The following is a 14,207-nucleotide window of genomic DNA, read 5'->3' as shown; positions in this document are numbered from 1 at the left end:
TGCTTCTTCTATTGCCTACAGTTCTACACTGTCAAAAGCTTTTTCATAATCTATAAAAGCCAGACATAATGGGAGATTGTATTCATTAGTCTTTTCTATTAGGATTTTCAAAGTATATAGATGGTCACAGGAGCTTTATACCCTTTTCTAAATCCGACTTGTTCTACTGGTTGATATCCGTCAAATTTAATTGTTAATCTGTTTGTAATAATCTTTGTAAAGGTTTTGTGAAGTTGTGACAGAAGTGAAATTGGTCAAAAATTTTTCGGGTCTGTGGTGTCTCCCTTTTTGTGTATTAGTATTGTTTTAGCATTATTCCATTGTTCGGGTATGTTGCCTTCGAATAGACATTTATTAAATAGTATTTTTAGATATGTTATGGCTTCTTCTCCGCCTTCCTTCAGCATTTCTGCTAGGATTCCATCGCTTCCAGGAGCTTTATTCCTTTTTATTTCTTTTACTGCCCTTTCTATTTCTTCGTAGCTTATTTCGGGCATTACTTCTGAGTTGACATTTGTTATCTGCCTTTTCAAGTTCTGCTTTGAGGAGTTAGGGGATCGTTTCTGGAACGATACAGGTCGGCATAGAACTTTTTTGAGTTTGCTATATCAGATATTGAGTTTGCTATCAGGCTGTATGTCATGCGGTAAGTTAATCCAACGGCGTTTACTTAGTTATATCCATAGACATATAATACAAATAGAGTGAACGCTGCAACACAAACTGACGCAAACAGTGTCTGGATCTCTTTCTAATGGGCCGGGTTTATCGACCACGTGACTTTTCCATTGGTCGTTCAAGTCACGTGGTTGATAAACCCGGTCCATTAGAAAGGGGTGCAGGGACTGCTTTGTGTCAGTTTTCACTGTCGCACGGATAGAACGGGACTGTATTGCAGCGCTCAGACTATTTGTATTATATGCTTATGATTACACCCTATCTACAATTGTTGTATGCTTCTGTATACCGATAAAATATTTCTTATCAACCATTGGAATTTGCCGTGTATAGGATAGGAACTCCATCTATTCTGTCCTACATGGTACTGATATACAGATTGAACGAATTTAAAACGGAACATACGAAATCAATGTATTTCGGCTCAACTCCGCTTTAGGTGGTTGGCCAACAAAAGGTTGTCAAATAATTATATTATAAAAATCCAATACTTCAGCGGGCTGCTGGATTCTGAATTCATTCAAGAACAAGTTAAAACTCCACCCAAATAGGTTGCCTAGAATCACTGAAAAAACTAGACTACACAAGCAGTTATTATGCTGTCAAACCACTTATCGCTTCCTTATAGTCCAAGAGATAGAGCCGAAATTTTGAACTGATCAGTAATATGCCATTTCTCTATTGGAATATATTCATTGTAACTGGGTTAAGACTTTGCCTTACAGGCGGACGCCCCTCGTGGTACAGGAGGTGGCTATACAGGGATGAAGTTGTCATTTTTTTCGGAAAAATTAACGATCGATAATACGGCTGAAAATTTGCCCAGAGTAAGATCTTGGTATAACTAGACGAAATCCCAAAGGGCGGACGCGAGAGTGGATACATAAGGGGTGGCGGACAGGGGTGAAATTGCAATTTTTTGGGGAAGAATTAACGATAAGTAATATGTCCGCCATTTTCATGGCTCATTATTTAGCCCCTAAAAACGCTAAATCCAAAAGGGCGGACAGCTGGGTTGGTACAGAGAGCCATAAAACGGGGTCAAATGTACCACTTGCCTGCGCATTTTAGGTCTCGGTAACAATTTTCAAACTGATTTTATTATGATATTTTTATACCGATTGATTTGAAAATTTGTATGCTTACTTCTGTTACTATTCTGAGAAGCGTCAAGTAGAGTTTTCCTCAAAATTTTCCAAAAAAATTTCCGTAAATGAAAATTTTCGTAATTTTTTGAGGTAAAATCTAATTTGTAGAATCCTTTCGATTTTCTGTAAGTTATACCATGATTTTTTTCCAAAAATTTTCAAACGATTTTTCCAATAAGAAAAAAAAATTTAGAAAAACTTTTCTAAAACAGTTGATAAAACTCTACGTCATCGTCTAAATCTTTTATAGAATATTTTGTAGTTTTAAAATGATATTATGATAATGTTTTTTTTTTCAAACTAAAGTCATATTTACTTTACAAATCACATTTTTTTCTTAAATCTAAATATTTTACGAATTAATTTTTAATTGAATAAATGTTTGATATTTGATATTTTATTAAATTAAAGTAATTTTATAATATTAACTATTAAATATTTTTGGTATAACAAATAGTAATTTTATGTATTTTTTATTACAATAAAAAGGTTTTTAAATTTATATTGCATAAATAATGGTTGTTCAGATAAGAAAAATTTGATTTATTATTACATTAATAATCAAATACAAAATATATTATTTCTAATTATCAATAAGTAAACTTCAATTTGTAGAATTCCTTTAACATTTTACAAATAATTATTAATAAAAATCAATTTAATAGTTGAATTATCAATTTTTTAAGTTTTCAAATTTACTTTGTAGATATTTTCAATATTTTTTTTAACTTTTAAATTGATTGAATTTTTTTTTTCATTAGTTAATTATAATTTTACAAATTCTGTTTGGACATTAATTTTGCATCATTATTATTTTAAAATATTAAAATAATAATGATGAGCGTTCCATTTAGATCAGTAATTCTAGACCCATGCGCTAAATGTAATAAGAATCAAGATGCTTTTATCCAACTTGGTGAAACTGACTTCGATTGTAATGAAGTTTTTGAAACCTTAGAAACTTTCATATGTCACTTATAGGGAACATGACTGACGAGAACAATTCCAAAAAGAAAAGTAAACGATGTCAGATTTTCACTATTTAACCGGCAGTATAAGTTGCATAATGTGAACGAGCCTTTAAAAAAAAACGATGCTTCAATCTTACCACCATGTCAAGATGAATTACACCAACATCTACTGCGAGCCCATTATATTTCAAATATTTGGACAAATGCTCATAAAAAAGTACCAACAGAATTGATTGATGAAGAACATGGTTGGGAGTTTGAAGATGAAACATATAAATTCAAATGGTTTAATGGACCTCAGATGCCAGAATCAGTTTGAGAAGTAGTGATTGAAAATGAAGCAGATAATGAATGTGATATTATTGAAAGTGAAAGTGACGAAGATGATGACATCAATGAGATTGAGAAAAAATTACGAAAATTTTCATTTACGGAAATTTTTTTGGAAAATTTTGAGGAAAACTCTACTTGACGCTTTTCAGAATAGTAACAGAAGTGAGCATACAAATTTTCAAATCAATCGGTATAAAAATATCATAATAAAATCAGTTTGAAAATTGTTACCAAGACCTAAAATGCGCAGGCAAGTGGTACATTTGACCCCGTTTTATGGCTCTCTGTACCAACCCAGCTGTCCGCTCTTTTGGATTTAGAGTTTTTAGGGGCTAAATAATGAGCCATGAAAATTACTGACATATTACTTATCGTTAAGTTTTCCCCAAAAAATTGCAATTTCACCCCTGTCCGCCGCCCCTTATGTATCCACTCTCGCGTCCGCCCTTTAAGATTTCGTCTAGTTATACCAAGATCTTACTCTGGGCAAATTTTTAGCCATGTTATCGATCGTTAATTTTTCCGAAAAAAATTACAACTTCATCCCTGTATAGCCACCCCCTGTACCACGAGGAGCGTCCGCCTGTAAGGCAAAGTCTTAACCCAGTTACAATGAATATAGAGAAATTCATATGAATATAGAGAATTCCAATAGAGAAATGTCATATTACTCTGATCAGTTCAAAATTTCGGCTCTATCTCTCCGACTATTAGGCAAGCTTCTCTTTCCTTTAAAGGAGACAGATAGTTGAACGATATTTTATACAATGTCTATCACCGGGTATGGATTTATTTTTGTCCAAGTTTTATATTGGTCCACTATTTCAAATGCAGTTCAAACAGACATATATTAAATTGTATGTTCCGTTTTAAATTCGTTCAATCTGTAGAGGTTTTGGCTATGTTATTAACTGTAGAGTTGTTAACATAAAACATACATATACACTGTTTTAATGAGAATGAGCCACGGCAAATTCCTCGGCAGAATGTAGTGGGATCTGGTTACCCATATTAAAATAGCAAGTTAATAAAAGGAAAATACCAGTATTAGTAAGTCAGTAATATATCGAGGATACATAATTTATGTTTTTTAAATAACAAATATAAAAAATCAGAACTTGGTGTTTATTGAGAGTAAACTGAATGTAAGACCAAATACTTACCATGTCGGGATAGTATTATGAGGTTTTTTTCTGTTTTTTTTCTCATAGTTTACTATGAAATCACTAACAGGAGAATTTTACTGCTATGATGGCATGTGGTTTTCTTTTTAAAGACGAATTACGTGCTATGATTTTCTTCTGATGGATATTCTCAAGTTAAAGTTAATTTAATGTAATCTTATCAACTATTTTAGAATAAAGTCGTCGCTGGCACGCAACTCAGCAATATTGGCAATATCATTTTAAAGTCATCTACTTTAAAATGTATAGTATATGTCTGAATTGTTAATATAAATAAGTCAGATGAAATTAAACTATTAGAATATTTTTCACCAAGTAACAAAAAACAAAATGTGTTTAATTTATTAATGTTTGTATTTTGAGAACAATTTCTGAAGTGGAATAAACTTACTTTAACCTTCAATTGTGGCTTATTCCCATTAAAAGAGTAATTACTTTAAAATGTCACAAGAAAATAGCTTCAGAACAATACCTATATACATACACATGTACATTATGCTCTATCAGCAAATCCGCGCTTCCCAATCCTGAGGTGTAATACTATCGTGTTAATAAGATGCAAAGCACAAAGAGAAAAACGTTGCCAAGGTGATGCCCTAAGAGTTGATATGGATGGGTCGTACCTGACAATATATTCTCCCAAATCGTGGGAATCAAACGGACACGAGAGAAAAAGAGATAGCCCAGAACAAGACTTAGATAAAGATTATGTGGGGTCATGCAGCCTCACCGCACTTCGACTTATAAAGATCTTTTGTGGATATCTTAATCTAGTTAAACTCTTGGATGCCAATACCTCTAATGAAGCTGATTAGCTTCCTAGGTGGCTTTTTTTCTAAGTCAGAGAGTGCTAGACTGACATCTTCTGTGAATTTTAGTCGTTTGCAGAGCAGTGCTACGCAGTTGCATAGTACATGTTCTACCGTTTCTTTTTCATTGCCACACAAACGACAGTTCTCAATTTTTGATTTGACCATTTTTTAGATGATATCTCAGAGGCCAGTGACCATTTTGATATATTTTTTGCTCTTTTCGAGAATGCGACAGAATGCAATAGGCGACACTTTTATGAACATTTTTGCTTGCCTTTCTCCTGGTGTGTTAGACTAATGTAATCTCAGTTGGTTGAGTTCCCAGATCCGGAGTTCTTCTCTAATGTGGCTTTTAGGTACTACACAGAAGGGTTCCGGAACCTGAAGAGCTGAGGATAAGTCCCTTATCAGCTTCCTATTTCCTGCAACTACCTTGTGACCTGGCACCCACATCAAAGTTACATTATTGCATTCCACCAGCTTCTTGAGGGATTGTTTACAGTCCCAAACTAGCTTTGACTCACAAGTAAATGACTAGAGACTTTAATTCGGCTTGGATATCTGATAAAATAAAGAGTTTTGCCTTACGAGTGTCTTGGTTGAGACATTCTTAGGAACTAGAGTCTATAGCATGTATTTTTACCTGAAAAATGGGACGTTTCCAAGAGATTTGGATGGCTTAAAATTGTTCCCAGTAACTGCCACTCCTGTCCTTTCATTTATCTTAGATCCATCCGTATACCATACGAGTGAACCTTCTTCCAGTTTCGCTTCAACTTTCTTACCTATTTGGTGGGTAAAGAAGTTAAACTGCTTGAGCTAAAGAAGTTGAATTGCTTTCAAGATTTTTAGATGGCAAACTAGATCTCGTTTTAATGGCACCAGTTTTAATGTGATAGTTACTGCCTTCCTAATATTGCAGAACTGCAAGTTCAGCATCACCTCTAGAACTGCAGTGGGACATGTTAACATTGCCCCTGTGATTCTCAGACAAGCTCGCCGCTGCACTTTTTGCAGCTTCGCGTTAGCTGTTGTTTGTTGTGTTTTTGGCCACCATATGAGTGATGCGTATGTGATCATAAGCCTAATAATCGTTTTATATGACCAGGGGGTCATTTTCGGTTTTAGGCCCCAAGTGGTTCCAAATGTCTTGCGGCAGGTCCAACTTACTACCAAGGCTCTGGATAAGATTTTTTGAATGTGACTATTCCAGATGAGTTTTTGATCTAGGGTTGCCCCCAGATATTTGATTTCTTTGAAATAGTCTAGTGTGATTCCATTCATAATAATTGGAGCCTGTAAATTGTATTTACGTCCCCCCGCGAAAGGTATCATAGTCGTGTTGCTGGGATTAACATTTCAGCCCTCCTTCGAGCACCATGAGACCAGATATAGTCTGGTCATGCTTGCTCCTAATTGTAACAACTACGTCATCTGCCTAACCTTGGGATATAAAACCAGAATCATTCAACTTAGTGATGAGGTCATCCATAACTAGAGACCACAAAAGGGGCAATAGTACTCCTCCTTCAGGGACCACTTTACTGCTGTCACAGTTACATATTTTCCTTCATTACAATCAGTGCTAATACTGGTTTTTAGCATTAACTGAATCCGTCATATTAGTGGGGCTTTAATGCTCCTCTTTACTAGTGCTCTTTTTTTGATAAAAAATGAAATATTATCAAATGCTCCCTTTACGTCACAGAAAGCGCAGAGCTATTTCTTTTGCCACTAGTGTCCTTTTTAATACTTTCGACTAGGAAGTTCAGAGGATTTATAGTGAATTTTCGTGTCTACAAGACTTAAAAATAAGTGCTCCTTCTGAGTTCATAAATAAAAATATAAAGCGAGTAAGTGAGTAGACAAATCTGAACTATCTCCCTCTCGGACCCATGTAGGTTGCATCAATACCAATCAGGTCCTAACAGAAGAATTTTAAGCATAGTAGGGTAGCTTTCTTTGGAATTCACTGTTGGTATGAGAAGGTTTGATGTCTTTGATAAAAGAGCTCTGGATATTTAGGTTGATAGAGAGCTTATAAATAGCAGGTCAGTCGAAAACTCGTCATAGAATAATAGTTAATGAAATATAAGCTAATTGGTCGCAGGACGAGCAGTGTTAAATAAATGTCGTTCAAAGAAGAAAAAAATTCTTGTCATCTGCTTTTTTTTATTATTATTATAGAACTCGATGTTATATATCCTTCACCAGGTGCCGTTTTCAAATATTGCACCAAATATATACTAATTAAGATTTTTTTATCGAAGCTAAGCAGATAATTTAAATCTGTTGTAGAAATACTCCATATATTTAACTCATATGTTAGCACTAACAGGATGAATCTCAATTTAACCGTTCGCTAGGACTATGCTTATTCATAATTTCTTCGACAGTTAGAAAATGAGTTAACTTTCTTTAACTTTTTGTTCGGTGCGGAAGATTAAGTCTATAAGCGTATGTCATAATTTGCTTTGATTTATTAAATATACTTCTCATATTGTATAAATCGGCTTCCCTCATAATCATCTGTTTTTCTCCGTTCATTTTTCTCGTTTTACAAATTGTATTTTTTTGTAGAAGTGTTAATTTCATCAACGACTTTTTACTTATAGAGTTTACATCTTAGAATGCTATCATATTCTGATTGAAAATCTATAAAAACGTGGAAAGTTTAAATATGGAATTCGTTGGTTTTTTCTGATATTTGACATAGTGCCAAGCAGACCTGCCCGGTCTAAAGGCAGTTTGGTATTCAACAAGGAATTCTTCCACGTATTCACTACAGACGAATTTATAAGATGTTAGAAAATATCTGTATATTGTATTTAAGAGGGTTATGCTTATTTTCTTTATACACTCTATTAGATTTCCGTGCAGTGGTAAAATAATCAGTGTACCATTCTTTTGTCACACAAACTTTCTTTACAAACAACTACCAAAACATAAAAAGGAAGAATGTAGAGTACTGTGCCAAAGGGAACTGGAAAAAAGCGAAAAATTAAAAGCAAATATTAGTACAGAGGTCTTTAAAGCTACCAAAGCTCTAAAAGAAGATAAGTCACATTCAGAAAACCAACCCACAGCAACAATTATTTAAATTATTACTCAAACCACAACATAAATTTCATAAAGGGAATAATCTTTTTCTTATTCTTCTTTTTATGTAGACATGACTCTCCCTGTTTTTCAATGTTCCTCCAATAAGTTGTCGTTCCATTGTTTTCGTGCTCTTCTTACTGATCGTCTTCGTATTGTGGAACCGTCTTTTGCGGTCTTTACTACTCTATTTGTTGTTATTGTGCTTATATGATCATTCGATTCTACTCTTTTATTTCTTACCCAGTCCTTTGATGTTCTCTACCTTACATCTACGTCGTGTATATGTACTTCCAGTTCTGTCCCATAGTGTTTTACCATTAATTTTGCTAAGTGTTTTCATCTCTGCTGTTTATAACATCCTTCTTGTCCTCTTTGTAATAGATCTTGATTCTGCCGCGTAGGTTCTTATTGGTCTGATGACTGTTTTGTAAATTCTGCCTTTCGTTTCTTACCCGATATTTTTGTTTCTCCATATTGATTTATTCAGGTAACCTGCGGCTCTGTTTGCTCTATTTAGTTGATCTTCCACTTCTGTTGTAAACTCCATCACTTGTTCTATTATCTGACCTTCCAGCTCCAATCCACATCTTAGTAAATTTGCTGTTATACGTTTTGTCTTTTCTGGGGAAATTAACATGTTAAATTTTCTGGCGGTTATATTAAATTGGTGCAGTATCCGTTGTAAATCATCTTCACTTTGAGAAAGTAGTATTGCGTCATCTGCATAGCAGATTATTTTTAGTCGTTTTTCTCCCATTTAATATACTTTTTTAGTTCTTACTTTTTTTATTGTTTCATCCATAATCAGGTTGAACAATAGAGGACTCATGGAATTTCCCTGTCTTATCCCATTGCCAACTTTAATAGGGTCAGTGAGTTCTTCTTCTAGTTTTACTTTTATTGTGTTTCTTGTGCACAATAAGTGGATAACTTCCTTTAATTTGTCCCGGCCAAATGCCTTTTTAAAGTACACGAAACATAGATATGTCAGTTTGTTGAATTCAAATGATTTCTCTTGCATTTGCCTCATTATAAATATAGCGTCAGTGCATGATCTTTCCGACCTAAAACTTTTCTCTTCTTCTGCTAGTGTTATAATTTCATTGAGTTCATTTGCTATCACTTGGTTGATAATTTTGGTGTTTTGTTTAATAAATTAATTCCTCTGTAATTTGCCGGGTCCGATTTGTCTCCCTTTTTGAAGAGAAGTATTAGGATGCTTCCTAATACTTCTTAATTATAGTATTAGGAAGCATAAGGATTCCTTTCTTGCGGAATTTTGTTTTGTGCTAATATTTTTTGGATTAGTTTTAGTAGTTGTTTATTTTTTTCCTAATGTTTCGTTTACCTCTTCCTCCCCACTATTTATTTCTTCGTTTGCCGTCACCTCTGGTGTTGGTGGTTCATTATGTACAGTAGTGTGTAATTTGACATGTTTCCTTCTGAATGTGTTTCGTTTTTATTAGTTGTCCTCTGTCTTATCTTTGTCCTCTGATCATTCGTCATCTTTCTTTCTGAGTTCCATAGAAGTTCGTGTCCCATCTTTGTTTTGAAATACTCTGCCAGTATTTACTTTATATTTGAACTAAAATATTCGTTTTATTTCTGACTCATTTATAGTAGTTGGATGCCTGTTATGTCTGGTGTGTTCTGTATTGTTAAAAGGGAATAATCAAAAGATTATATTGTATGATTGAGTTCAAAACACCTGCTTTAATGAAAATGCATTTCAGGAAGAAAAAACCTCCTAATAAAGGTTTTAACAAAAAATTACTACCTATTGTCATTTATAAACAAGGAATTTTAAAAGATTGGTCAAAGGAAACAAAATAAAACCACAAGTAATCCAGAAGTGCTCATAAGAAGAGATTTGAAGATGACTACAATACCGCATGTAAAGGGTTTATCGGAAATTTTTTTAAAAAGAATAGGGAATAAGTATAATATCACAACATTAAAACAACCAATACACTGAGATATATTCTGTTAAAAACCAAACAAACACTGCAAAGAATAAATCAAAAAACTTTATCTGTAAAATATCTTGGGAAGGCAACAATTTTGATGTGGGAGAAACTAAATGTCAGGATTAACGAGCATGAATCAAACATTCACAAACGGAGATCCCAAATATGCAAACATGTCTGTGACAATGACCACAGTAGATATCAAAATTGATATGAAAGAAACAGACAACAAAAAGGGAAAAGTCAAAGAAGCTGTACTCAGCTTACGTAATGAAGAAAAGTGTGTAGTAAACCTAAGAACAGATTGCAGTAGACTTACTAATACTAAAAGACTAACATACTAATAGATATAATTATATATATTACATAACACATAAAAAATCAGAATATCATATCCTCAGATTTTTCAACTCAAAAGCACGACTATTTTCCTACAAAATCAAGGTCAAGTAAGTAATTTATCAAATAGTTAAAACAAAGCGCCAATTAATATACATCTACAGGTTAAAATAACAGCTTATTTTTTAAATATTGTCATTTTTATTACGATGAATTATGGTTTAACCGCATATAAACACAATATTAACTTAAACATGTCACAAGAAAACAGTTTTGGAACTTCTTTGAGATCTTACTATGTATTTTATTTACTTTTTAACGTTCGTGTGAATTGCCATAACTAAAAACAATTGTTGTTTGGGCAAATTTAAAGTCTATTCTATTGTGCTTTCAGACGTTCAACTTGTAAGTACTTCGATAGCAAAGTTACCATCTTCCGAGATCCAGTATACGTGAAATGTCTGGATAAAGAAAAGAGACGCCAGGTATACGAAAACGTCCACGCAGCCACAATAATCGACGAGACGATCCAGAAGAAACTAGAGAGTTTTGACAATACAACAAATCCGTTCAGCATCCTTTTTATAGGAATCGACAGTATTTCCAGACTGAATTTTATTAGAATCTTGCCCAATACGCATAAATTTGTTGAAGAAAATGGATGGATTCCTTTAAAGGGGTATAACAAGATGGATGACAATACTTTTCCCAATCTCATGGCTATTTTAACAGGTTTTAATAATAGTAGAGGTTACCAAGTGTGTAATCCCAAAGCCTTAGGAAAATTAGATAGTTGCCCTATGATTTGGTACGATTTTAAAAAATTAGGTTTTATTACTGGTTATGCAGAAGATTCTGCGTCAATAAATACATTTAATTATAGAAAAGTTGGTTTTACCAAGCCCCCTGCAGATTACTATTACAGACCTTATATATTAGGCACAGAAAATTTACACAAGATTACCAAAGATGGAGTCGTGTACTGTACAGGTCCAGAAACAGCTGGGGAACGAATAATGAATCTAGCTAAAGATTTTGCAGTAACTTTTAAAAATTACCCCAATTTTGGCTTTTTCTGGATGAACTCCTTTAGCCATAATGAAGTTAATAGTCCTTCAGGTATGGATGATAAAGTAAAACATTTGTTACAAGATATAACAAATGAAGGTATTACCAATAACTCAATAGTTATATTTCTTAGCGACCATGGAATGAGATTTGGAGGTATAAGACTTACAGATACTGGATGGTTAGAGGAAAGATTGCCCTTTATTTATGTATCCTTTCCCAGCTGGTTTAAAGAAGGATTTCCTAAAGAATATGAAAATTTTAAAATTAACTCGAACAGATTAACATGTCCCTATGACCTTCACATGACTCTAAAGCATATTTTGGTCTTGTCGGGTCGTGATTATAAGATTACCCCAGGTGAAGCATGTCCACAATGCAAGTCGCTATTTGAAGAGGTGGATGCAGATCGGTCTTGCGCGGATGCTGCCATAGCGCAACATTGGTGCACCTGTGCGGGATACAAACAAAAAACCTTGAGTACAGAAATTAAAACTAAACTAGCAACTTTTACACTGAATGTAATACACGATATTATTCGTTCAAGAAATAGTGATCACAGATGTGCCAAATACTCCCTCTCCAAAGTACTAGATGTTAGAATATCCCAAAATTTTTCCGCAAAGAACGACTCTTATGTGCTCTTACAATTCCAAACTAGCCCCAAAGCTATATTTGAAACTACGGTAGGTTATATCGGTGATATAAATACTTCAAATTTTTCTCTGTCTGGTGATATTAGTAGATTAGATAGTTATAGTGAACATAGTAAATGTGTTAGCGATGCATATCTTAGAAAATATTGTTACTGCCGTTCTAAAGGTGAGAAAGTATGAAACGTGCCTTAATTTCAGATAATACCTGAATTGTTTATAGATCTAATAAATTATTTTCTATTACTTTACATTCAAAAATATACATATAGTGCCAATAACGAATCTATAATGATTTGTTTGTTTTCTGTTAAATTAACAAATTGATGCAAGAGTGATAATCTTATAAATTGGTATTAAGTTCTTTTAATACTCAGAGTGGGATTGAAGGTGAGAAATTTTGTTTGTCATCCTGAACGAAAAAATAATCGTGTCCCCTAGACACAAAGTTATAGAAAGAAATTGAATATCTCACATATATATTCTATAGATCTTTTTGTTGTAATTATATAAAAGAGCATATGCTCATTCATAAGGATTGCAATTATTTATTATCATACACATATATTTATATTCGGAGCAGACCTATCGTATCAATAAATGAGGTTATCATAAAAGCCTTCCTCAGGCTGGCATCCTCTACAAAATATTTTGCTCTGAAATTCTAGATGTATCAATCCGTATTGTTAGTTGTATATTATTTGTGTGAGATAAAGGAAGGTTGTATTAAATGATTTTGTCTTTAAATTTTTAAATGTTACTATGTTCCTTAAAACATGAAAGGAACAATCCCTATTTGTATATCATTCTCTCAATTTGTAAAATTTTAAATTATGTTAGGTGAAATAGGTTACCATTTTAGTGACAACATCCTCTTCAGTAATGATTTTTTCCAATATTGTGACAAATGCACTGTTTAGTTGAAGACAAAGTTTTTAATTTTAAACGAATATGCAACGATTGCATCATAGTCTCATCTTAAATTTGGAAATTTTGACGTCATCTTGATCTCTTGCCGCCTCTGGTATGCCACAATATAAATTTAGTGGACCATCTATTGTCAGTTCTCCTTGCTAAATGTCCCACATACTGCTATTTTAAAGAGTTGATTCTGTGGATTACATCAATATCTTTTTCTTTGATGTCCAAGTTTCTCAGCCGTATGTCAAAATGGGTAGTATACACTGATCGAATGTTTTTTTCTTCGGGTGAAGTGGCATCTGTCGATTTAAATATAACTGCATTTCTACCAAAAGATGCTCCAGCCAGTTTCATTCTTCTGTTGATTTCTGAAAGTAAGGAACCAGATTTATGTATTAATTGCCACAGGTATACATACTCGTCTACTGTCTAAGTGCAGTGTTGTTTATTATTACATCTTGGACATCCACTAGCTTGTTGTACATGGTTTTTGTTTTTGTCAAGTTCATTTTTAAGCCAACTTCATTGCTAGCTGCATTTAGATCGCTTATAAGTTTTTGTAGTTCTGCAGGATTATTAGCAATCACAACGATGTCGTCTGCAAATCTAAGCTAGCTGAGGTATTCTCCATTAATGGATAGACCTTTGTTCTGCTAGTTCATTTTGCTGCATATATTTTCTAGAGTTGCAGTGAAGAAGCTTTGGTGATATTGCGTCTCCTTGTCGGATGCCTTTGGTAGTGGAAAATTATATAAAGTGTTTTCATAAATTTTTACCTTAGCTTTTGCTTCTTCTTCTTCCTATGCCGTCCCCATTAACGGAGGTTGGCGACCACATTTTTAAAGGCTTCTCTATCTTTTGCAACGTGGAATAATTCGTCTACAGTCATGTTTGTCCAGTCTCGAATATTTCGCAGCTTTTGCTTGTCTGTATATATTTGCTAAAGTGTTTATTTATGGTTTGTCAATACCTTGGTTGGTCAAAGCTTCTATTACTGCCTTGGAATATATAGAATCGAAAGCCTTCTCGAA

General features: G+C 33.7%; 1 protein-coding gene across 4 annotated transcripts in view; it reads left to right on the top strand.

The window, feature by feature from the left end:
• The window catches only part of LOC140435564 (uncharacterized), a 147,969-nt gene extending 134,766 nt beyond the window's left edge, over nucleotides 1-13,203 (top strand). For all 4 annotated transcript variants that reach the window (XM_072524313.1, XM_072524311.1, XM_072524310.1 and 1 more), the window contains exon 5: nucleotides 10,929-13,203. In XM_072524313.1, the coding sequence (XP_072380414.1) occupies nucleotides 10,929-12,438 (1,510 nt within the window). In that variant the 3' untranslated portion in view covers nucleotides 12,439-13,203. The remainder of the gene's footprint in view (nucleotides 1-10,928) is intronic.
• Nucleotides 13,204-14,207: the final 1,004 nt, after the last annotated feature.

The sequence above is a fragment of the Diabrotica undecimpunctata genome, chromosome 3 (assembly GCF_040954645.1).
Source record: "Diabrotica undecimpunctata isolate CICGRU chromosome 3, icDiaUnde3, whole genome shotgun sequence".
Classification (NCBI taxonomy): domain Eukaryota; kingdom Metazoa; phylum Arthropoda; class Insecta; order Coleoptera; family Chrysomelidae; genus Diabrotica; species Diabrotica undecimpunctata.
This window is presented reverse-complemented; position numbering and strand designations above follow the sequence as displayed.